At 36.4% G+C, this 27,007-nt stretch overlaps 1 protein-coding gene across 27 annotated transcripts in view; it reads left to right on the forward strand.

Annotated features, from left to right (window-relative positions):
* Positions 1-27,007, forward strand: part of LOC131668231 (calcium-activated potassium channel slowpoke) — an 81,868-nt gene that overhangs the window by 16,517 nt on the left and 38,344 nt on the right. For 16 of the 27 annotated variants that reach the window (XM_058942206.1, XM_058942212.1, XM_058942218.1 and 13 more), the window contains 6 exons: positions 1,904-1,965; positions 3,343-3,372; positions 4,206-4,302; positions 5,043-5,306; positions 6,169-6,336; positions 23,744-23,835. In XM_058942206.1, coding sequence (XP_058798189.1) covers positions 1,904-1,965; positions 3,343-3,372; positions 4,206-4,302; positions 5,043-5,306; positions 6,169-6,336; positions 23,744-23,835 — 713 coding nt within the window. Of the gene's footprint in view, positions 1-1,903; positions 1,966-3,342; positions 3,373-4,205; positions 4,303-5,042; positions 5,307-6,168; positions 6,337-12,501; positions 12,594-17,648; positions 17,741-23,743; positions 23,836-27,007 lie in introns of all 27 variants that reach the window. The other 11 variants (XM_058942221.1, XM_058942224.1, XM_058942217.1 and 8 more) reach the window with 6 other exon arrangements.

A 27,007-nucleotide genomic window follows, 5' to 3' on the forward strand; every position in this document is an offset into this window, starting at 1 on the left:
TGTACGTGCGTTCGTTCATTTCGTCGATAAAATCTGAAGTAAATCTTGTTTCTAAACATTCATCAGAAAGAGTACGAGTTTCTTTTTAATCTCACATTCGCACTTGCAGACTAAATCATGCGGTTGTAAGCGCTTACACTCTTGGGAAAAAGATCTAAATTCGTCTAGTAATTTATTATTTTTAAAATAGCTCTCTCTGGCCAACATTTAAAATAATAATATCAGCGCGTCAAGCGCGACGACACAGTCGATCCAAGTCAATTAACATAGTGCGCGCGAATCTTGCGCCGCAACCCCAACTGAAACGGCGAACGAAAAGGTTTATCGAAGCTGAAAAACCGCGACGATCGAAGGAAAGCGATCGTTTCGTTGTCCATTGACATCGGTGAAAAAAAAAAAGAAAAGAACGAATCTCGGCGTGCAATCTTGAAGTGACCTATAAACACTAGTGAGTGAGATTCGCTTGAACGCGACGATAAACTCGACGACCTCGCGGTAGCGCGGCGGTAGCGGCTTCACCACAGACGCGCACGCACACATCTGCCGGCTATTTTGGCGCGGCGCTTATTTTTAGTATCATTCTCATGAGGAGCCGAGCGCCAAGAATACCGGTATGTCGCCGAGAACGCGCGCGCTTTAAGAGAATGATTTTGCAATGCGCTCTCGCTACGCGCCGTGCGTGCATTCGCAGGGCCGAGGTCGGGGACGAAGAAACCGCGTGCGTCGAAACTCCACTTTTTTTTTTGTCGCGACGTAAACAGATTGTTATTATTCGATTGTTCATTGACGAATGAAAATAGATTTCAGGCAAATCTGGAGAAACGGTTTGCTGGGTTATGAGAAGGCTCATCAATTGACGGTTTATTTTTAGTATGGCTTCCGAATACCAACTCTCACCTCGGTACCTTAGCTATTATTACATTCTATGACGTTTCAAACCAGACGTTTCTTTCATATTTTCTTCTACCTCTCTCTCTCTCTAGTGCAGTAACCAACTCATATAAATATTTCTGTGAATGAGCGGAAGTTGACGTTTATCGGATTTCGACATAATATTATTTCTCAAATTTCACCACGAAAAGTAAAATAAAGCCAGCGTCTCGTCAAGGATGTCCATTCTTATCGCACAGCCTTGGTCAAAATAAGGGATGCCCCCTTACAGGCCTCGCATGGAATAAAAGATAATAGGCGCACGGTCGGGACTGTAAACGCAATTTTATATATCGCAAGAGGATACGACGTCAGGGATATCTTAGATTTTTTTTTGCGAGCGCGGTATACAAGGGCTTGCTATTTATCGCCAAGGATGATATTGCGCGACTTTCAGAGATAAGCTTTTGTTTTTAGGTAAGGGATCATCCTTGGCACTTTACTCAATTCCCTTCACGATTAAACACAGTTTACAGGGTTGCTAGACTCAACAAGATACTTATTGTCCCCCTCCTCCGCCACCCTCACTGTAATTACTCTGCTGATGCTTTCGTTATCTATTTTAGTCAGTGATTGTTCACGATACCGACAGACATTTCTTGAACGCACTCGAAATATTGGCGAATAATGCCACTTTCGATTATTTCGTAGTTTAACGTTATCCAAGCGACTGTCAGGCGTATATCGTTGAATTTAGACTGCAAGATAAATTTATCACGCGCTTTTATAGCGTTTACTGATTTATTATCTTCCTCGCGCGTTTTTCCTTGTTTTCTGTCTTTTTCGGATTATTCGTTCTTTTGATGTACGCTCGCGCGCGACAGTATCTGAATAATTGTCCTGTCAGACGCGGCTCAAGTGAAAACGTGGAATTTATCGATCGAAATTGCATTATTATAATCGAAATTTAATTATTATAGTTATTAGCAACGAAGCGAAGTACAGCACTAAAAGGCTTTTCTTTCTGTTACAGGTGGTGCTAGTTTTCATCCTTAGCATAGCATCGCTTATAATATACTTCATCGATGCCTCCACGTAAGTCATAACTTTAAAAGATCGGTTTCCCATTGCTTTTCAAAATGAGAGATTAAAAAATCTTCACACTTTTGCAAAACACTGCCACATGTATATATATATATATATATATATATATATATATATATGTACAATATAAATATACACACCATATATATATACCACGCACACACAAGAACACTTGAATTGCAAATCTTTATATTCGTTGCGACATCATTCTTGTAGAGAGAGAGAGAGAGAGAGAGAGAGAGAGAGAGAGAGGGAGAGAGAGAGAGATTATGCAGTAGTAGTGATGTATATGCAGGGCTTGTACCATGTGCCATTAATCGAGTACATTTTACGCGACACCTCTTCTAACCCACCTCCTTCCTTCTCCGAGCAATTCAATTGTTAGCACGTGCAAATCGACACATATACATGCGCGCTCGCCTGCCTGAATTACGCGCACGCGAGTCGGATTATGCGTTCCTTGAGGCAACTACCGCTATGCTTTTCTCTCTCGCTCTCCTTATCTCTCGCTCACTTGTTTCTTCCTTGACTAATGTGCTTCTCTTGAAATTTGTTCTGTCGTCAAGAAAGTCAATTCTCACCAATTCACATAATTTTGCATTTTCAATTGTACTTTTTCTCATCGATCGCAGTCAATTATCAACGCAACACTTACCGCACAAACACACCAAACGTACTGATCACTCGAAGAGAATATTGAAATTAGAATAACAGCACGTGGAGACATGTTTTTCTGTGTGTCCCGCCGGGATCCCGCGCTAGCGATTTTTTAAAGCACGTGAATTGCAAGTTACGTGCACGTACTCGAAAGAAAAAAAGTAAACAGAGAAAAATAATTCGATTTGTTGACAACCTCGGCGTTGTTAACGAGCAATTTGAAGAGATCTGAAAGTAACAGCATGTTCTAGCTGACACGTTTTCTTCACTTTCACGCGCGTCGTTCGATCATTAAAATCGAAGTGGCATTGTGTGCATCTGTCCCGTCGTATTTCCAGTCGAGTACACGCGCTCGACTCTTTCTTTATCTTTATTACTGCACGACCGAGTCGATCTACCTACGTTTCTTCTCGACTATTTATATCGGAAATAAAAAAAAATACACGGTGTACGCGTGCTTCCACGAAAAAGCTGTTGGTTTTGCTTCAAAGCACGAGATGCAATTTATTTTGTATGCGTGCATACGACATTGTTTGTTTTTTCCTTGCTTTACCTCATCGTCAAGATTTATTATGTGCTTTGTCGTGAGATTTTTTTGTTCTGTTACTTTGTGAAGTTGAAAAAGAGTATTTGTTTTTATTTATGCTATTCTCTTGTCGGTGACCGATAAAATATAATTTATGTTTATTTTTATTTCTTATTTTATTTTAGTCCAGTCAACGACAATTTACCTTATTCTGGGTAAGTACTTCACACAAAAAGTTTTTGATTGCGGACTATGTCGATGTTACTAGCTAACCCAATTGTAATACAGTTAAAGGGTGTAGCGTGTATTGTCGTGTATTTTTAAGCATTAGCGCAAAAGCAATTTCCAAGTAGTACTCTTTTATATCGAGAGATTATTTATTCTTTTTGCATTTTTTTTTAAACAGTGGCATATACATTTACGTCATTAGTTTGTACGGCAAAATACTATAATCAAAGTAATAAATTGCTTGGTACACGAACGAGAGTTCCGAAATTTTAGCAATCTGTTAGAGCATATTAACGTTAAGTACCGAGTCAGCTTTCCCGAAAACGGTTAGATATTCGTGATAATTCGATAATAATTTTTACCAAGGTGCAAATTATTAACAGTGTCACACTTGATACAATATTACACAGACACTAACAATATCAGCGAACATTCGTATGAAATAACAGACTGTACGCGTTGGAAATGCATTTGTTACAGTAAATACGAATGAAGCAAGAAGTTAACAATATCGCATACACGAAAAAAGAAAGACGAAGCGATATTGAAGCAGAATTTTGTAAAGTTGTTTTAAATTATGGAAAAAATGAACGATAGGATTATTCATAATTTCTCGTGAAAGATAAGTTGATTATAAAAAAATTACGAATAACGTAATCGTTACTGTGTTCATGTTATTTAAAACAACGTTATCGAATCCGTTCTCCGTCAAACCTATATCATCTAGCATAACAATCCCCTCGGCAAAAGACAACAGAAGACTGCCATCATGGGTCGGCTAATCGACGAAAAAAAATGTCGCGTGTGTTTTATGTTGCAGCGATGTGGTGGAGCGTTGCCAGAAGTGGAGCGAAAACATTACTCAGCAGATAGACTTAGCTTTCAATATATTTTTTATGGTCTACTTTTTTATACGCGTGAGTATACATGTATATCAAAACCACGCTTTATTGCCCGTCGGAGCGTGCAATTTTTGTTGTTGCGTTTCCACGAAGAAAATGCTGCGCAATCTGGCGCCGAGCGAGCTGGTTTGTTTTATTTTACAGTCCGCTAACCTAGAAGCTAAAAAATGTTTGGTTTCAATTTACACTCGCGTTGTTATATATGAAACTCGAAGATAATTCGTTCCGGTGGCTGAACCTAGACTTTATTAAATATTTCAAATGCTAATATTGGAAATATGCTCTCGCCTTTTATTATTCAAGCTTTCAATGAGCTTCATTTCTATTCTGATATCGAATTTTTTTGAATTTATCTTTTAAAGCATTCGCGAAAGCGAATTTCTCGCGACTTATTAGCTTGATAAAGTTAAGCAAATCCTTTGTAGTCAAACTCAGAAGTAAAAACTAAAGTAAAAATAATCTCGCTTACGTTGATAATGAGCGAACTTTGTTAATTAATTCGGAAGAAAAGTAGCAATGCTCCAGGAGAATAAAGTACTAGTTATTGTGGACTTGTGACCGCATAATAAGAAATACTTCTTCATTAGAAAGGAAGGCACTTATATAATTTGGACTTTTGAAACTCGAGTTACGCGTAGCATTGTCTCCAAATAAAGAAAAAAAATACATAGAAAATCTGTGCGTTGGAAGTTAGATAGCGAGGATTTAGTAGGGACATGGCGTTAATGCGAGTGTTGGTGTGTGTTGGCGTAAAGTTTATCGCCGCCAGTGACAAGCTGTGGTTCATGCTGGAGATGTATTCGTTCGTGGACTACTTTACGATACCACCGTCTTTCGTCTCGATCTACCTGGATCGGACGTGGATCGGACTGAGGTTCCTCCGAGCCCTTAGACTGATGACGGTCCCTGATATCCTCCAATACCTAAACATTCTTAAGACATCGAGCTCCATTCGCCTCGCCCAACTCGTCTCCATCTTCATCTCCGTCTGGTTGACCGCTGCTGGTATCATTCATTTGGTACGTACACGCATCTTATTCTCGTCTACCCTCGTTCTGTAACCTTCTTAACAAGAGCTTACTTCCAGATAACAGATAAAAGCAACGAGCGTGCCCTCGGTGGAGAGCTAATATTTATCAGAGCCAGCTTTCAAACTAATTTTTTTTCATTTGCTGCCGGGGAGGCTGGAAAAAAAGTTGAAATTCGCGCACGCCGGTCGGTCGATCAATCGCCGACAGCGGAAAAAGTGCTTGCTGTTGCCAAGCGGAAATATCTCGAATTTCGCGTGAACAAATGTGTGGCCATGTTCGGTGTCAAATATTGGCTCTCGCTCTCTTTCTCGACTTTTCCAATCGTTAAAAAACTTCGCTCTGGCAATTTCTGGCCGAGCTGAAAAATTTATCGGCGAAATTGGCTGGCTCGCCTCACCCAGGGCACGTTCATTGGAAACAAAACAATGTCCTTGCATTGCTAAAACGTCGCGTGGGACTTGCAAAGCTCCACTGTATAATACATTTCTAGACAGTAGTCTCTTTGTTTTTAACTAGAGGGTAGTTGTTCGCACTCTCATAGTTCCGTCGCGATCGGTACTACTAGCTGTCGTGGTAGACGATTGTCATTCGTTCTTGCAAACAGCTTCTAGAGCTTCCTGCTAGTCTAGATTACGACAATTTCCCAACGCACACCTTAGCAATGCGAGCGAAAGAAATGCGCATGTGCGTACGCACAGAAGCAAACAGGCCGGCAGAAAAAGCGAGCCGCATTAGGAGGACACTCGCAAAGAACAATGTTGGTTAACTGATGTTTTCGTGGCGTTTTCTTTTTGTTTGTTTTTGTTTGTAAACCGTCCGTCGATCGCGCGCACGTATCTCACACGTGCAGCTCGAAAACTCAGGGGACCCATTCGACTTTGCCAACCCGCAACAGCTGTCGTACTGGACCTGCGTGTACTTCCTCATCGTGACGATGTCAACGGTGGGCTACGGCGACGTCTACTGCCAGACAGTACTCGGCCGCACATTCCTAGTATTTTTTCTACTCGTCGGCTTGGTAAGCCCACCTCATTCTAATGCATTTCTCTACTTTTCACTTCACTTTTATTTGACATAACTTCTATTCTAACTACTCTCGTCGAAATCGCCTAGTCCACTCTAGCCGCAAGACAAAGAAACAAAGCCAACGACGACCAAACGAACAAATGCGTGCACGCATCTCCAGTTTAGACACTTGAGATGTGTTCTCGAGACAATGCGTTTACGCTCACGTTTTACGGTTAATTGCTCGGCTTCTTTCAATTACAATTTGCAAATTGCTTTTCCAACTGACTGTCCAAGTTGCATTTATCTTCGAGTCTTGCCGAGCAATTATTCATTGAACATGTACGAATAGTCTGTAAAACTGTTAATGCTTATCGATCGATCTACGCTCAATGCGTCCTTTCAAAGAATATCTCATTTCGAAGATAATGATAAACACCAGAGTTGGAAAAATTCACAAATAACAAAGACTTGCTTTACATGTTCGACCGTAACTCAAAACAGTCGGTAATTGCTAAAAATCACGTGCTTCTTCCAATTCAATAAATCAATGCCTAACGAAAGTTGCAATTACACGACATGCGGCTGTGTGCGCGCGTGCTCGACTGCACTTGCCCCATTGTAGAAGGAAAAAAGCTTCTCGAGCCCGGGTGCACGCAGGCCAATACGAGTAGCTCTCGTTCGAACGCCTGTACGAAAATTTGGACCGTCTCATGTCCCACTTTTTTTGTTCCTTTTCTTTATAGTTTGTGGTCGGGGGACGTGTATAACGAAACTTCTTTATTGGCAAGATTCCCGATATTAGATGTTTAAGAGATGGCCGTTCGAGCGACAGCTTAAGCGCAACGTTTCTACCCCAAAATTTATAGATGCCTCGTAAAAAATATTTCTGCGAAACGTTGCGCTCCTGTGTAGCCAATAAACGACGTCGAGTGCCCGTAAAAGCTTCCTTCTTATCCGTGCATAAAATTTGTACTGTTTACATTCGTTTCTCTTGAATTTGCAATGTTGAGAAGACGAATCTTCTACGGATGTTTGACGATTAATAGGTCAAAGCTTGAAGATAGTTAAAGTAACGTAAGCAAATAAGAAAAAAAAAGAAACCTATCGATATAAAGCTTCACTCTATACTCTGATACATGTAGTGATAGCCGAAACGTTCTTTCTAGTTGACGAGAAATAAAATTAAGAAGTTGGCGTCAACGAAAAAAAATCACCTCGAATCCCGTGCTGCTACCCTGTCCCGCATATCTAAATGACAATCGCGCGCGCGTCAGTTCTCGCGATAAATGCTTCAATTTGTTTCCTCCTTTGCGACACATTATCGCGTACAATGTCGCGTGCTTTAGGTGCGTCACATGTACGAAAAATTCTTTATTCCCTTATTTTTTTTTATTTTTAATTTGTCAAATGTGAAAATAAAATGGTATTTTTCGAATAATTTTATTTATTATTATTTTTGTTATTGATTTCAAGATGATATTGTAGTGTTCTGATACAGCCGACTTTTTGCACATAATTTTTTTTCATATTTTTTTGTCCCTCGTACTCATTTAGAAGAGACAATAACTATTCATCACTGGCTACCTGTGCCTTAATTAAACATCAATAACCTTTATGCGGTCGCGGTAGGTGATTTTTTTATGAGGCTGTTCCGTATTCGGCATTCTCAAAAAAGTTGAAACTATCGCGGAATTTGCGTGTAGATTTTAATAAAAAATACTCGTAAACGTTGACGTGTCTGCATTCGAAAAAAGCGGCACGAAATTTTAAGAAAAAAATCAGCACACTTGAAAAGCGCCGAGCCGAAGTAAATAAGAGGACATCTTTCTCGGCGGGAATAGGCAAAAAAATTGTAGAAAAAGAAAAGAACGAGAAATCCCGGTCTCTGAAAGACGCATCGATAACGCAAAACGACATGGCACAGCGCCACTCGATGCTCTCGTTTCTGGCTGCGATCCAGCTCACACGCGAGAAGTTTGTGCTACGTGAAGCATTTCGTATGTAACCCTTCTTCTTCCTCTTCTTTTTTTTTTCTTTTTTTTTTGTTTTGTTGAGTCAGAATCACGTGATCGTCGCGCGAGATATACACTGCCACTTTCCGTGCCTGCAGATTGTTGCTCTCGATATGCTATTACATGCTTTGCGATTTTCGGTTGCACCAATGATGCCTTTTGCCTTTTTTGCATTGAAGCTGTACGCCTGCACACACGTGCCGATAAATTTTGAAATTCAATACGGGAAAAGCTTGATACGTAACTGCGCGTGATTAGCATCGTTCGAGTCGTTTATGGGGCTACTTGTTTTTCATATTGGCTGGCTCTCGGCGCGATGAAATGCATCCGAATACGGGACAGCCTTGTCATCTCTTCTATATGTATATAATACTGAATCTACATGTTACATTCCTCTCTATACACACACGCCTCACTCTCTCTTCCTTCTCTCTCTCTCTCTCTCTCTCTCTCTCTTTCTCTCTCTCTCTCTTTCCTAGCTCTTTCTCTGTTTTCTTTTTCTGTATCTTTCAATAAATATATTTATACCTAGAACAATACCTTCACAGCTCGCAGGTATATGAATGCCTTCTTATTTTTTCTATCAATACTTCACAATATATACATGAGACATTTTACTATATACCTTCCTATCTCCTAAAGCCACGAATGATTTATTTTCTCACTTTTTCTTTAATAATGATTACAACATCATTTGGCATCCATTAATACATGGAAAGACACATTTTGACGTGTATTTTAACTTTTTTTATTCCAATTGCAAATATTAATAATAATTTTTTTTTTGAGTGCGTTGTTCTTTTTCTACTTCTTTACTTTTGATAACAGGCTTATGTGTAAGCGCTATATACGGTGTGTATCTGTATGAAGTTTTTGTATACTTGTGCTCCTCCCTTTTTCAATACTTCTTTCTTTTCATCAATCTCTTCAAGAACGCTTGAAGCATCTCTTTGCTATGGACAACTCCGGCGCATAATGCTTACTATCATCTTTTACTTAACGTGTATATATACCAGCCATGAACAATTTCTTTTTAGTATAGCGTATTTTAAGAGAGTTATTTATCGAATATATCATTTTTAACAGTCGATGTGATATTCTGAATGTTAATTTCTCATTATAATTTTATGATGTCACTATTTAATTAAAATTCATTTTCTATTTTTAAGACTGTTTTCGTCAAATACTTTGGACCCGAGTCATGGAAATTTCCTAGTCATATAATTGCAATGTATAACTAAGCAGTTTGCTAATAAAATTTCGTCGGCAATTATTTGCCGAGGAAATTATCACGCGCCTCATTAGCTAAAAATATCGTGAACTATTCTTAGGGATCGTTTGAGAATTCGATCGTCATGCCCGCGGAACTGCGAATGCAAAATATAGAATATCAGTCTTATATGCAAAGTCAACTCGCAGTCATTTCGTTGGCTTGGCAAACGTTGAGTCAGGCAATAATGAGGTTGGAAGAGATTACCATATAGTTTGTGGCTGGTATATAAGAAAATCCTTCTCGTTTCTCTGAAAACTTACATGATCAAAGAACAATTTAGATATTAATTGTAAAGTCATCAAGAAATTTAATAACACGTAACCAAGTGACTTTTTGATTGCATTCTAGCCTCGTCAGCTCAGATACGAAGTTTTCTAAACGGATTATATCTTGAGCGAATGAGAAATTGCTACACTCAAAACCTTCCTAACTTTAGCAATAAAATTTGGTGCGTTTGGCGCGCTGAGTTGTCGAGGCCAATTGCATTTTCACTGCCATAACAACACCATTTTACACGTTTATATACGATAATTACTAATGTACGAATAAATAGTTTAAACCGGTAGTAGTCGTTGCTACATTCAGAAATAAAAGTGTAGCATGCATTTGAATGAACAGTATAATTAAAATAACTTTCTTAATGAGAAGCTGTACAATTTGTGAGCGAGCTTGATCTTGATTTTATTCCACTATTTATGTGTCTGTGTTTTCTGCGAACTGTGTCGCTGCAGTATTCTTGCCTGAATTACATTAAAGTCTTGTCTTAGTTTTATAAAATAATTAAGAAGACAATAACTGCTCCCAGACTCAAAACTTGAATGCTTCTAACTTGGTTTGGCTTGAAAAGAATTATTTTACACTACGACTGCGTCTCGTCGATCTCGAGTCCATGAACTGTTGGACAATTCTAAAGAAAAGACTGATCTATTGATTATATAAATCATCTGTTAAGTACTACACACGTTTTTTACTCTAAAAAGGGCACAATAGAACACCCACTTTACATAAATTAAACGTACGATTGATGATTGACTGCTGAGTAAAACGAGCTTTATTACGATCCAGTTGCACTCCACTCATACTACTACTGCTACTGTTATTACGATAGCACCATTAAAAGTAACATTCATCGGTGTAAATCTACTCGATATCTCACGGGTGACATCTGTGCTAATTGCGAAAATCGTATTTAACGAAGTAACTCAATCTTACACTCTACAGTTATAGGTACGGTTTAACACATTTGCATATTTACACGAACATACTAAAGAAAAAACTGCAGGTGAAAAAAATGTGCGTTTTCTTAACACTGGTTGACGAAGAATGTAGTTCACGGGAAATGGAGGAGTTTTGAATTAGGAACTAACGAAGCGACGACGTCGACGAGTAATCTCTGATTCGATGAGTCAAAGTTAATTACTCCCAAGACGCGGCCTGAGTTTCATTTGCGAAATTAACTTTTTCCGTCCTTAACGACGACTGGGATTTCTTTTCCTTTCATCACGTACACGTAATATAAACAATTTATACACCATCTTAGGAAAATTATGAATAATACTTCTACATTTTATGTGTGTTATATCACTTTGATAATCGTACTATGGTATGCAGTAACAATGATAATTTATTAATCACGTTACAGAAATTAAAACTCATTTTGACTTAGCATGATTTTTAATTTTTATCGTATACGTTGCATGATTCTTATGTTTATTAATTTTATATTCAAATACAGTGTTTCTTATGATAAAATAAAAGTTTTCTCAAACTATTAAAAAAAAAAAGATTTAATCATACTTTACTATGACGTTTGACTTTTTATATATCATCTAAGATGTTATAAATTGACAAAAATGCAATGCACGCAGAATAAAGAAAAATTAGTGATTTTTTTTACCGCTTTGATATTTTTGCCAACGCTTCGCAGCCTATTGTTAGTCAATATCTCACTGTCATATGTTGAAAAAATAATATTTGGTGCTTTTTTCCCGCTATATTTTTCGCTGAATAAACCTTTCTCAATGTCTATGTGGATAAGATATCTTTTCTTATTTCTTCTTTTTCATGGTACCTCAGTAATAATATTTATCGCGAAAAAATTCATAATGCCTGTGTCATGTTATAACGATTCGATATTAATCGTATCAGAGCAGCGGCCATAAATATCTATCGAGATGTATGCCTACACGCATCTGCTCACCGTTTCGTGACGAGAGTGGATGCGTTTGGTACTAATAAATCGCCACCGACGTTGTGTGCGCTTATTTGTGATTGAATTTCGCCAGCCGCTCGATGCGCACATTGTGCGATTCTTGGCGCTCTCTATTAACGCAATTTTCACACACATACTCTTGTGTCTCTTTTTATCTCTTTTTCTCTTTCTCTCATCTTTTTTTTGTATCAGAGAGCGTTATGGTAAATCGGCATTCATTGCTTCATAATCGACGTTGATTCCGTTTATTGTTTTATCTTTCTCATTCAGATCAATTTTTTACTTCTAATTTTCTTAATATTTCCAATTCTTTTAATAAAAAGAAATTATAAAAATAATATTTGAATATTACTCTATGTGTCATTTAAATAATTTTTCGTCTTTAATTTAGTTTTATTAATTTATCAAAAAGCCATCTATCTCTCAGTGTATAAAGATAAAAGAAATTTTCGCATGAAAAAAATTTATGTTTTTATCTCTCTCGAGGCATCTCTAACGAAAACCGAGTCGAGTAAGGAAAAACGTACGTATTATATATTATGCATATCTGGCGTTGTTATTATTCAGCAGAGTATAGTGATCGTAGGGAGAGCAACAAAACGATGGTTTCTGCCATAATCGGCTTCCTCCTTCTTTCTCTCCCCCTTTTCTTTTCAGTTTATCGTTTTGTATTTGCAGGCCATGTTTGCTAGTAGCATACCCGAGATAATAGAGCTTGTAGGCAATAGGTCCAAGTACAGCGGCGAATACAAGCGGGAACATGGAAAGAGGTATTATTGTCATACTCAATACTCAAACTTATATGTGAACAATTACCGGCCTTGAGTAATCAAATTTTTCATTTTGTCTTGACGAATTTTATTATTACTAATACAATAAAAATCGATGCTTTCATCTTCATATCATAAAAGTTTGCTTGCTCAAGATTATCCAACGAAACTGTTAATTTCCAGTTGTTGCAATTATATTTTACTTATTCTTTGAAAACAAAACCGTTAAACATTTACACCTACACATATATACGACAAAGACAATTCGCCCAGTTGGTAAGAAAAATTACTAGACACACAGGTCTGCTAGCATATCTGCAATGACCGACTTTACGCTTTTATAAATGAGCGCTACATTAGCTGCGGCATTCGCATTAAAAATCTATACGCTGTGCCGCGTGTAAGACCTTTTTTTTATCCCCTTTCACTGCATTGAGTTCGGTAAACTTTTTTTTTCCATCGCTGCTTGAATGAAATGAACGCAGCTCGATAGTTTTTATTTTATTGTTTTTATTCAAGGATTCATTATTATTATTATTCTGCTTTGGGATTGCACGTGAACTATGTGAATGAAATTTCACATTTCAATTATTCTATTCAGTTAGAGAAATATAGCATCCTGATATTTTGTTTATATCACGAAGCTGTGTGTATACGCACGAGGTGCACTGAAAGCAACATTGGTATCCTCCTAACATTAGAGTTTACGCTGGTTACACGACGGGTCATGTAGGACTGTAGCGTAAGTTTTTACAGAAGAGAAATAGAATCAGCTCGGGACCGCTTTACAAATAGATTTCACTGACAATTAGCTCTTGATTGTTCTTCAATTTTAACATGTAGCAAAAAACTCTCGATGTACCATATAGCCGAACATTGCCCGTAAAAATCTATGATTGCATTTCGTACAAATTGAAACTACTCGAATAAAAATATAATTACAGTGCTGGAGAAGGGATTAAACGATAAGCTGTTCGTAGTTTCGCTACTAGGATAGATAAAGGCTCTCGTCTTTAGTATTGCTGGAAGCGAGTGCATGCGCTTCTCGGTCGGTGTCGCTGCTATTGATTTGGACGTGTGCGCGTTCGCAGCTGCTCCGTCGAAAGTGCGCAACGCTATCATGCAAATTGCCCAACCGAATTATCGACGTATTCGTGAGCGACTAGCCAATACTGCCGATTGTCAATTGTTCCGGACTATTTTCCGAAGGGAAAGCAATTTCAAAAAGCTTCTCAGCAGTTTTCTCCAGGACAGTTGCCTTTTCGTATTTTCCTACGGTGCGTCAATAAGGAACGAGCCGACGAGATTGTGGAAGGGCCGCTCGAGCTATTCTAGTTTGAGTGCTCAATAAAGATGGAGTGTCTTGCAACGACGAAGAAACGAAAATTACATTTCTAGATGACAATGATCCCTTTTGTTGTGATTACATGTCTGATTGGATTTTGACTTATACTACTGAAAATGGATGTCCGTCGATGACTATAAATTTTAATATTAGTTCTGAGATAATCATTGAAATTGAAAAGCGTGAAGATGTAAAGCATTTAATCGGCGTAACGATGTTAGAATTTAATCAGCATATAAAAGAACTGAAGCTCGCAGCAAATGTCGCGTAAAATGCACAATGAAAGTAAAGTCTCTTATTTTGTCTATAAGAGCGTGGGGCGCGCAAAGTTGCATCATTATCTCGACGCGCGATTTCGAAGTTCTTGGATTACGCTTCTCTTGGGTAAACTTGAAGGACCTTTCAGGACGCTGCATTAATGGACTCGAACAGTGTGGAATTTTCTTTTGGCCGAGTCGTGGTCGTAAATATCACGGCGATCTTTTACGGCATTGAGTTCACTTATTCACGTGCAATACTCAACCCTAGATTTCAATTATACAGTACTAGCTTCAATTCCTCCTAGTTTTTGCATGAATAAATTTTATTATAAGAAAAGGTTATTTAGTATATGTTTCTTTATAAGCTTTTTCCGGTATTATTTATTATTCTAAATATAAAAGTTGACATTAATTGAACAAAGAACAAAAAAAAATATTTTCAACTTATTTATATTATAATCATTATATTTACGTGTATACATCTAAATGTTTAATTATATTACTTAGTTATAAATATTCCGATAAAATTTACAAATATTTATCAAATTATTTATATCTACATATTTTTCTAAGAGAAACCAGCAATCATTGCAAGCACACAACGTAGTCAACTTGAACACAGCATCCACACATACACGTTCGGCTGAAGAGATAAAAAAGTCTAAGCGCTCGTAAAAGCATCGAAGAAAAAGCTAGAAATGTCGTGTAGCGTCTCTGTCCGGTGTTTTGCGAGCGTTGAGCCGGCGCGCTTGCTTACATACATCCAAACATCCATACCAACACAAATGCACGCAAACGCTAACGTAGTCCTTCCCGCCCCTACCCTTGCTCCCCGAGTATGTAACCAATTTAGTCTGCTGCTCAAACATCGTAGGCGTATTCATTAGCAATACAGCACATCAACAACAAGCAAACAACAACAACTTTCACACTGCACGATTGCAGATATTCCGCGGTACAAAAGATTTCTTATTCTTTTAAGTATTACAACTTATTCTTTTAAGTAGCGGAAACTTGAACAGTTGACTTTCTCTTGATTGTTCAACAAAGACAACCAAGTTTGTTTTAATTGGGCTAGGTAATTGAATGCTCTGTCAGATGAAAAGTGGATGAAAGAAAGGCAAAAAAAAACGCGCATTTTTCCAACTGCCACCTGCAGTTAACACGAGAGATCAACAACAGCAGCATACGTACAATACATTGCGGAGCGTAGGTATGTGACAGTGGAGTTTAACAATGAATCGGCGGTCAAATTATCGATCATACCAGCTCATTTTAAGCGAAATCATTCAGCTGCGATTCGCACGCGTAGATATGTAGGTACAAATAGACACACCCGCACACACACATACGCCGCGGGCAAATGCAAGCCACGTATACATATCGAGACACGATCTATGCTAGAACTATCAGGGTCAGCCGATCTCTTAGCAACGGCTATTGCACGGCATTATGCCTCGGACTTGTCCAGGTAACCAGTGTGCCTTTGGTTTCTTAACGGTATTTATGTATTGTACATAATAATATACCTTTTTCTTTTGCTGCCTGTGGAGTGTGTGTGCGTTCCTTTTTTTGCAGACACTATATCACTAAACGACGACCATGTTGATAACCTTGTTTTTGTTTTGTTTTTTGACTTCATCCCTCACTGCGTCCTGACGATGACGTTTAGGAAAGAGGAAACGCACGACGTTCCTTTCTTTTCAACCCCGACGAACGATTTATGCAGACGATTTTTCCAGATTTAAGCATAAATCAGCACTCGATATAACTGAAGCAAATACTGGATACATCACGAATTAAAGTTTTTCTGTTTTCTTCACAAAGCCGTCGCTCGCCAGCGCACAATCTTTACGGAGTCGTGCAGTAGTTCCAATCGCGTCCTGGACGCCAAAGTGCTTCGGAATTTTGGGTTAGCTTTGTTCGGGGGCAAAGTTGACAGAGCTATGGAGCAGTGAGAAGTTTTCCATCCACTGTGACTGGTGCATTCTTACATCTTCTGTCTTTCTTTAAGAAAAACAGTCAATTTTTTATTGGGAACATATCTGCCAGTGTGTACGAGTGCAGCAAGAACGCAGTGTTTCGTAAACATTCCACTATGGCCGTCTTTTTCGTTTTTTCCCTGGAATAAAATGAACCTGCTACTTTCGTAAATTGGCGCCCAACATTGAACATTGACACGGCTTGGTCTGGATGTGCGCTTGCGATTGGCGGCATCTACACCCGTGGGCATCCTCCTTATAATTTTCTCAGTTTAAACTTTATAATTTTGTTCTTTGACTACAACGGTCACAAAGGCAAATGGAAACATAAAAAAACAAGCAAATTTTTCTGTAAAAAGATATTTGATTTTTCAAACATATCTCTATCCACGTACGAATTTTGGACAATTACACTGTCATTATAAATCAGAACATCTCTATTAGATTAAAAAGTAGATTAGATTGTTTCAATAATAATATATTTCTTCAATGTGTAGCTATTTCTTTTTTTTCTTTTATATAAAAATTTCAACTGCATTACTCCAGAAACTAATAAAATATAGAAAAAACGTTTTTTTATTTGTACTTTTCTATATCACGGTATCGTATCAAAATGTTCTGTGGTAACGCGATGAGAAAAAGAAAGCGATTTTCGAGTAAATTACACGAAAGGACAGGATAAATAGAAGTAGCCACGTAACCATTATTCTCGCGTATTAGCTTATTTCTCTCTGTAAGCCTGTAATAAATTGACAAATAGTACGCGTCGGACCGAAAAAGCCCCCTGGCGCGTTGCACGAATCCACTATTATGCATATTACGTATATATTCAGAGAAAATAAACACTTCGCGAGCGAGCGCGCAAGCAAGTGCAGCAGCAGCAACACACGAATTTTTCATAATGCATATAGATTTGGAAGAGAGAACCAAAAAGAAATAAAAGTTCTTATTTGGGACGATGTGTGCTTATGTTAAGTGACACGGAATCACTCCTCATTTATCTTTTACTTTTCTCCTGAACGGATTAGCAAGAGCAAGCAAAATTTAATTGGTTTTTTTTTCTTTTTTGTATCTTTGGTTTGTTTTTTTCGTTTAACTACATACGTATCTTGAACTGCAACCTACTTTAAAAGGAAACCCGCATATATACGTGTGCCACTGTGCATTAGCATACATCGTGCACACCACTATACGTAGAACAAAAATATGAACAAAACATGAAAGAGTAGAACGAAAGCGTGTTCACGAAAGTAAGCGGCACATACACACAGGACAGACCTATATTAAGTAGTTAGAACAGAATAAAAATGATTATAAGTACACGTAAGAAAGAAAACATTTATGAAATAAGCAGAAAGCCGTTAGGGGTGTGAATCTTCGTTTGATAATGCAAAAAAAAAAAAATCAAAAACCAAAATTAATAATGACAAAAATCTGACTGCGTTGGATGTGATTGTGGGATGTGTAGGCGGTGTTCGCCAGCTGGATACCCGAGATCACGGAGCTTGCCGCGAACCGTTGCAAGTACGGTGGCCAGTACAAGCGCGAGCGTGGACGCAGGTACCCCCCATGATTATCCAATGTCCGCCGCTCGCCGGCGGACTATGACATAGCCGTTAATTCTCTATCTATTTATCTTTCTACCTCTATCTATCTCTATTTTTTTTAATACTTAATGAAATTGATTGAGAAGCAGATCACTTACAACCCTAAACCCACTTTATTTTCTTAATTAGTACCATAATGTATGACGTAACACTGTTATTTTGAAATTCTTTTTATAGCTTTCCTTGGATCCTTTACATTGGTAGTTCCGCATACACAAATGGTAGAGGCGAGCAATCGAATAGCAAAGTGGCTGGAAATATTTGTTGCATTTAAAGTTTCTTAAAGATGCTTTCAAATTGATATTTTATTGTATGAGCCGTTTTATATTACAACTTTCAAATAAGCGTAAAAAGTTGACTTTGATAAGATTAATTTTGCAAACAGCAATATATTTTTCGTTCTTATTTTATTTTAAAATATAAAGAATTGACTGAATATGCATTTTTCAAAGTTATTGGAACGTCGTGCATTTTTTTTGTAGAATATTCCATTCCAACTATGTTTTCAAAGAAAAGGATAGAAAAATATACACAAAAGAACGTCAAGCATGGAAAAAAATAATACGGAAAATAAAAAAATAAAGAAGACCTAGTATAGAGGGATGTGTAACTCCGCATTTTTCATTCTAGGGGTATTCTATGGGTCACGAGATATAACGACGCGTAAATGATTCTGTAGCGTCGCCGAGCGTGTAACCCATTTCGCGCAAAGAGATAGTAGTGTGGGCTCTGCAGAAATGTGAAAACGTTTAATTTCGCATCGACGTCATTGTTTTATCCTCGTCAAATCCTCGGCTGAATCGTCCGCCACTGATAGTAGAAACGGAGTTCAATTTAATTTCGTACACATCATCACAGTCGTTAAATGCATATTTTGCTTTGAACGTAACGAAATGTCAGTTATCAATTTTCTAGTAATTTTTATTTATAAAGTTAGCCAATGTCGTTTAAAATCGTTCAAAGTTTGCCACATTTGCTATTCTTAAAACTCACTCTATGACTAGCATAAAGAGCTTCCTCCGTGTATTGTACATTAGAATGATCGCATCAAAAGAGTTATTTATGTTTTTTGTTTTCTTCCAATTGAAAGTACTTTTATCTCCGAAGAAAACCCCCTATTTTGAAACCCATGCGTTGACTCACCGCTTACTTTATCACCTTTTTACCAATTATATATATACATAGTCAGTTTAGTTGGATTGCATATTACAAAGAAAAAAGTGACATGGACATATATATATATATATATATATATATATATATATATATATATATATATATATATATATATATATATATATATATATATATATATAATATACATATATATATACATATACAAATACAGTACACGCGCTGATACTATGCTTGAATTTTGATGCGAAAATTAAAAAAATTGAACCACTACAGCACACACCGAGCCGTGTTATGACGAATATAATACACTTGTACATCACGCATACCTAGATGACCGTTTCATCGTATTTTCGTGTTTATTTTGGTGTTGAAGCTTACGGAGCAGCAAATTATCACCGCCTTCTTGCGAATGAATTTATTTTAAAAATCGAAAGACTGAGCGTCCACACAAACACACACATCACGTGTTCACGACGTGAATATGTATTTGTTATTATCACGCGATCAATACACTCACAAACACAGTATAGGTATGATCGAACGCGAGTTGGAGTATACCGTGAAATTCAGCTGGACTTGTTATTTAGTAATGGTGGAATTGTGCAGAATTTTTACAAAGATGCATTTATATTTATATCTGTTACTACAGGTTTCATTTGCTTAAATCAATATCTCGTTGCATTATTTTCTCTTTCAGTTCTTCTTAACATGTCTTCTTTACTCTATACTTTTTTATTTCTATGATATCCACGATTTCTTCAACTTTATTTATACTGACTCCTGTAATCTTTATCATAATTCGCGCGGATAAATTTAATTTTATATAAATATAAAAATTTCACTTCTCTGTTTCAATTAATTCGCTTTTTTACAATCAAATTTTTATGCTTTCGTGTTTACTCTGAAATGTTACATTTTTAATATTTACAATTTCATTTCTGTGAAACGTGAAACGTGGGCATAACATAATTATCGAATTTATTTCCTCATAGACACAGTTTCAGTTGTGTATATTGAAAAACGTGCTCTGTAGAACGATTATCAAAATCTTGATTTATTGAGGCATATTTAATATCATTATTAAACACGCAAAATAATAATCAGATTTTTGGCACGCTAAATTTTTCGTTGCGCAGAACACACGCTATTACAATTTTATTTATAAATATATATTTTTTATATAATAGAAAAGCTTTCTTTAAAAAATATCTATTTTGTTCCAAAAATCTATTTACGAATATTATCATTCGAATTTTCGTTATAAATTTTCATTTCCACTGCTGAATCAAGCATCGTATGAATTATTATCAATCGAGGAACCAACACGAAAACAAATGCCACATGTATACGTAGAATCACAGTTGTCAAAATCCGCTTCGCATGCCGCGCACGCGTCTGCGTAAACACTCGTCATGATGTCCAGTCAGTAGTCATAGAAAATCAATTATTTTTTTAATTTTTCAAACGTAATCGTAGCTAAACATTCGTAGTTCGGTTATTTGTTAAGCAGTTTTACCAAAAAAAGTTGATCGCATAATATCGAAAATAAGCGTTTATCTCTCTGCTCTATACATTTTCTACTTCCTTTCTTTCATATGTATACATTTCTACTTCTCGACTGCCTATCTATATTAACTCTGTTTCCTCTATCTGTCTGTCTTCGTTTTTTTCCATAGTTCATAGTACAACCTCTCTCTCTTTCTTTCTCTCTCTCTCTCTCTATCTATCTCTTTCTCTCTATATATATAAATACATATATATATATATATATGCTAAAGCATGCACCACATTCCCGCGAATGTGAAATTGATGGTGTGCGCTAGGTATGACGGATTTAATAGACGACATCTCGTTCATTTTTATGCTTGTGTGTAGCAACGACAAATCGCGAGTTACCTCAACAGGTTACGCGTATCCATCTTCTCGTTTTCACATATATACCGACACACACACGTGACTCGGCGTACGCTGCAAAGTCAATCTACACGCGACGTCCGACTATACGTTGACTTTTCTACTGCCTGCGGTACGGAATTATTCAAGTGCGCATTTACACACATGAATACACATGATCACGACACTAAACTATTTAGTAGTGCGATATAAGCAGGTTAGAAAGATAATAATTTTTGAATACTTTCTTTGTTTATTTTAAAGTAGTTAGGGTGCAGGCTTAGAAGCGATATTTAAAATTCAGTTAATATATATTGTTAATTATGATTCTTATGACGATAAATGAAAAGATTAGTAGTTAGATAGACGCATGAACGAACACTGTGGAAATAATCTCGCTTTTGTATGAATGCATTTGAAAAACATCATCCAGAAGATTACAAAAATATTGATGAAATATTTATAAAGCAGCGATACTTAAAAATTTGTAATTAAGTTATTGTCTTCAAATCGATTGACATTCATAATAATTTACAAGTCTAAACGTCTGAATAAATTATTTTTAATTTTCTTGTACAATTAAAATGTTTGCTACCAGTTCATGAATAGAGGTAAGTATTTCATTGTTGCGTACTTAAAAGTATTCGTCCACAGAGTGTTATAAAATTGATTTTGGTATAAGAAGAATTCGCACACTTAAAATGCAATTAGTTCATAATTATTGAAATTATATTTAGCCTTTCATAATAGTCAGTAATATTTTAATATTTTTAAAATATTTAAAAATGCTAGGTAGTATAGACAATTGATTTTTACTAAATTTGATTGTTACAAAAAGTTTCCTACCGCGTTCGTTCTGCGTACCGTAAGATAAAGTAGTTAATAATTTTTAGTCCAACTAGTGGCATATTAATATTTCAATCTACCATTATTACAATAAAGCTGTATTATGTCGTTCCAGTCGCATATGATCTTTTTTCAATTTAAACGCTCTGTACATATGTATATATACAGAAAAATTATGCAAATACTATTGTCAGGGAAGTAACATATTAAGCTTTCACAGTCGGGACATAAACTCGACGCGCTTGACGTTTCTTTCTCTTCCTCTATTTATTTCTGTTACCATTTTTCTACATATTCTTCGCTTCCAAGCACATAAATTCTGCCCGGATGTTTGTGATTAGCATGACACGGTCATTATGCATATACTTGCAAACACATTTCTCTTTCTTTGAAGAAAACATTGTTCCACTATATTAATTTGATTGTTCTAGCAGAATTTTTTATTTTGCGAAACATTATGAACATGCAAATAAGCCGATAGCAGCGGTAACTCTAACTCGCGTGTTACCTACAAGTTGTAAATTTTGCGAAAGACCGAACCATCTATAAGTCCTGAAATAAGATCGATTCGTTCAAAGTTCGATTATATTTCTAGTTCGTTAACCGATTCGCTTGTTATTACTATTACGTTATGTACTCGATATAAATAGACACTTTCGTCAAAACTATTTGCCCGCTAAAACACCTCGATATCGTATGATCCGGCTGAAATGTACTGGCAATAGAAAAGCGAAAAGCTAGGAAAAATTTTCGCTTCAAAATTATCTCGCCGTGAAGTACCTCACATTCACACAAACGCATACCTACACATTAATAGTTTAGATAAACCTCCATGGGCGTTGGCTGTGCAATATTTCATTTACCTGCTTATTTCGCGTGAAGTGGCTGCAAAAGAGAAAATTTCTGTGCCTCTTAAATAAAATGAAAAAGAATGAGGTGGTACTCGGAACACAGAAAATACTTCCGGTAATTCGCGGGAAAGGGAAAGGAGGCGAGCGAAAGGAATAGGAGTGGAAGGAGGCAATGATTTAGGAAAAGTGCAGTTGGGGAAAAGGAAATTCTGAAAAATATGAGATAAAAAGAAAGTGCAAAAACGCTAACGAGTGCGACGACAAGTTGAAACTGTGTACTACCGTGTGTACCCGTATAACCCGCCTATGCAACATCCATAGGAATAGAACGTGTGTTGGCACGTGTAGCACGCCGTTTACCCTCTTTCGTACTCAATCAAACATAGGTGTAGGCTGAGTATGTAGGTTATTAGGATTAGGCGTAGCCACTTTTTTCTTAATCAGTGATATTTCAAAAGTTACCCCCACTCACGACCCTTGTGTTATTTCTTTATTATTATTATTATTATTGAACGTCAGTCAGAACGTTTATTTACTGCTACAGTTTTGACTCTAACTTTATTGCTGTTATCTATATAATTTGATTTTGTGTAACAAAAGCAAAAAAATCCTTCATTTTTTTCCTTTACTTTTCTTTTTAATTTTGTTCATTCAATACTATATTTAATTGGATTATCATAATGAATAATGTCTATAAACACAAGCACACACGAGAGCTGTCGTTGGGCCGTGGCACGCATAGTGGTACAGCACTGTTTAATCGTGTCTCTATGAGTTGCCGCGCTGCCTTGTAGCTGCTGAGTCGCGAAAAATAAAGTAACCGCGAGAATATAGTGGAAATTATTTGTCGCGTTAACTTCACGTGTCAATTTATTAATGATTTTTTAATGAATGATGATTGTTGTCTAACTTGCTGTCGTTCACCGCGAAACATGTTTATTATCTACTTAACATGACTTGTGAACTCTTGGCCTGTAGGGCCTTTAATAAGCACAATATTATGTTTCAATAAAATCGTGACCATTAGATTGCAATATGAATAAAATAAAAATAAAATTATATGTGACAATATGTGATTTACATAAAAAGAATGAGAAACCAAAGATAAAAGACAATGAGTAATGAAAAAAAAGTTTATTTAATAATGAGATAAATAAGCAGCGATAATGCCCACTGTAAAGTGTATTGATGCGAGTGTTGTATTCTGTTTTTTCTATCACGTGGTGTAGGCCATATTCGCCAGTTGTATCCCCGAGATTATTGACCTGATCGGGACGCGAAACAAGTATGGCGGCACTTTGAAGAACGAGCGAGGTCGCAGGTGAGACACTAAAAAAAGTCAAAATAGCTATCCCATCAAGTTACGTATGAATCCTTATTGTCACGAAAACGTTTCAATTATGTATACATCCGCATCCTGTGTTTCCTTTGTTTTTTCAGAGTTTTTTTCTGTCTATCTCTCTGTTTATTGTCATTCTTTTCTCTATTAGCTCTCCATTTGTATACTTCAGTTTATTAACAAATAAATATTCACCAACTAAGTATACCTCGAGACACGATCGTAACACGTGTCTAGGCATTGGTCCTGTATATCGAAACATTATTTGTGTGCCTGATGTGTCTTTTCTTGAAAATATATTTGTTAAGTACACTATATATTAACGTAGCATATCTTTTTTGTTATTAAAAAATAATAAAGAATTGAATTAAAAAACATACGTCATCTTCATCATCTCCACCTCTTTATCATATTAATCATTTTCATCATCTTCATCTTCTTCTTCATCTTCATTTTAAGTGTTCACACTTCTCTCATCATCGTCCTCGACACTATCCATTGCACATATCCCTATACCCAAATCAAACATTACTTCGTTTTTTACCATATAAATACGAACGACAAATCACTTGTTTGCCAGTACTGTGATTTTTTAAACTGTGTTGCGTATCTAATAGTGGCCGGTTAGCATCGTTTTTAAACTGAATTTATTGAGCCGACTCATGAGCAACAAGTGCACCAGTTTGGCATTAGTAAAACTCTGCTGAATTTGTTTAATTCCTATTTTACTGTTGAAAATAAGAAAATTAAATTGTTATTACATATATTCTTAATAATGTAAGTTTTATAGTCGAAAATTGGATTATTTTTAACAGTATGCCATAATTAAATGTGCTATCAAACTTTCTTCCCATTAGCTCAAGTAAAGCTGGCGTAATCAATAGGCTCAAGGATTATTGTTTTTAAGTAGTTGTTTTTATATTTTTCATAATTTATGTAAATATGAGTCAGCTAACGAATTGGGCCTTTTGATACGCATAACCAGTGTGTATAGCTACATGCTAGTATAATCACCGCTTGAGCATTCTCAATCCAAAATCTCTCCAGCGGTATTATACTACCTTACAACAAGCCAACGTGTCAAGTCCTTGAGCCTGACTCCGGCGTTTCACTAGTCACCTTTTGAAAACTTTTGCTGATGTATAAACTTGATCCCATCACTCACCGGATGTACCAATAACCACATTATCCACTGGTGTGTCGCTTGTTTATTCACGCTCACATACACATTTAAAACACTCATGAATACACGTAAAGTATATGTGCACTCGGAACAAATACCGCTCTGATCTATCAAATTTGGCATTCAATCGAATAGAATGTTCAAATTCGCTCGTTCATTCATTGGCCGCGATAAAAATGTATTCTTAATTGAAGAGAGACAAGTAGTTGAAAATGGTATTTACTCCACGAGTTGCACGGAACTTTTAATGTCCAAGCATGCTTTCCTGCATAAGTAACAAAATAATAATATAACCTCTCAACATTGAATGCATCAGCCGATCTTTATTATTATACATTGTTGTAACTACGTCAGCGTTTCTTGGCAGAAGATAAAAATACCTTGATGTTTTTTAGACAGTATTTCATTACATTATTGATAGCTTGTGGGAAATCCTTATATGACTATGAGAATATAGTTTTTTTGGGAAATAATATCCTCAACTAACAGGGCTTGTACATTAAATTATTTGTTTTACATTACTATATATTACTATATATCTTTATGTTACGTGTTGTATATTATATTGAAGTACAGATCTGCACTTTATCTCATACATCAATCAGGATAACGCCGGTATCATGATATAAGCTATTATTATTGTTAGCTCGATAACCGAAGAATTCGCGCGTCACAAGTACTATAACCGTTTTCGAATGAAGTGTTACAGAAACCTAGAAATAAAAAGTAACGGTAACGCAAACGAGAGCGCAACCACAATATTGTTCTATTCTTGTCTATATATACATATGAAAAGCATTGTGTGTGTTTCTTTTAACTTTTTTTTACAATACTCGCACAGAGTTGTATGTAGGCGAGAATAATGATAACAGACTTCCACTATGACCGCAAGCAGAGTTCGCCATCTGTGACAGGTCGAACGGTGTACAGAAAAAATATATTGTACGAGGAAAGAGGAAAAAAAAATAGATAAAAAGAAAATCAGGCAAAAAAATCACCAGATATAAGCTAAGGAGGAATACAATAACATTTTACACACGGTTAGGTTAACACTTCCGCGTTTGACGAGGGTTTCTCCGTATACATTTCTACACAACACAATAATAATCTCGGGTTCCTGTCACTCTGTTCTTTCTATCTCTATCTTCTTTATTTCCGTCGCGTAAAGCGCGAAAGTATTCGCATTTTTCAAAAGTGTCAACGGGTATTTCGTCGCTTCCCGTTCTTTCATATCTCAATTTTTTGTTTTACCGGCTCGTTTGCTTCTACTTTTCCGACTCGTTAACTAAACGAGCAAATCCGTCCACAACTTCGTCGTCGGACCGTGACACTTTTTTCTATTCATTCTCTTACTATTTCGCTTATTTCGTCTATACCGAACGATCGTTCAACACGTGCCCGAAAAATGTTGTGAACAACGATGTAACTCGCGCACACACAATATTCACAATAAAGTAGATCAGGCAGCATGGAATGACAAGCGTATGACATTTTTTGTTTAATTTTTTGATTATATCGAAGCCAAGCGTATAAATTGATTTTTACATACTTTTAGAAGGTAGATGATATGATATATAAAATTATAACTAATTATATTATTATACCAGCACCCTAAATCCACTATTTTTCGTTCTTTTTTCACGTATATTTAAGGAATCCGCCAAAAAAGTAGATTTACGCTAGAGTTTATCTGATTTTTCAATAATAAATAGCTTAGCCGATTCGGTTGATAAATTTTCCATAAATTTTATAATTTAGGTAGTAATTTTGAAGTATTTACGTAGATTTGTTTAGTAATAGTACTAAATTTATTATGTACAGCTGCTTGAACTACGTATTCACCAGAACGAGCCTGCACTTATATATGGATCACGTTTTTTGTCTGTTTTAATCTTACATATAATAAATAAATATATATATATATATATATATATATATATATATATATATATATATATAGTTTGAATTTTA

The sequence above is a fragment of the Phymastichus coffea genome, unplaced genomic scaffold (genome assembly GCF_024137745.1).
Source record: "Phymastichus coffea isolate CEN01 unplaced genomic scaffold, Cenicafe_Pcof_1.1 PCOF00075, whole genome shotgun sequence".
Classification (NCBI taxonomy): domain Eukaryota; kingdom Metazoa; phylum Arthropoda; class Insecta; order Hymenoptera; family Eulophidae; genus Phymastichus; species Phymastichus coffea.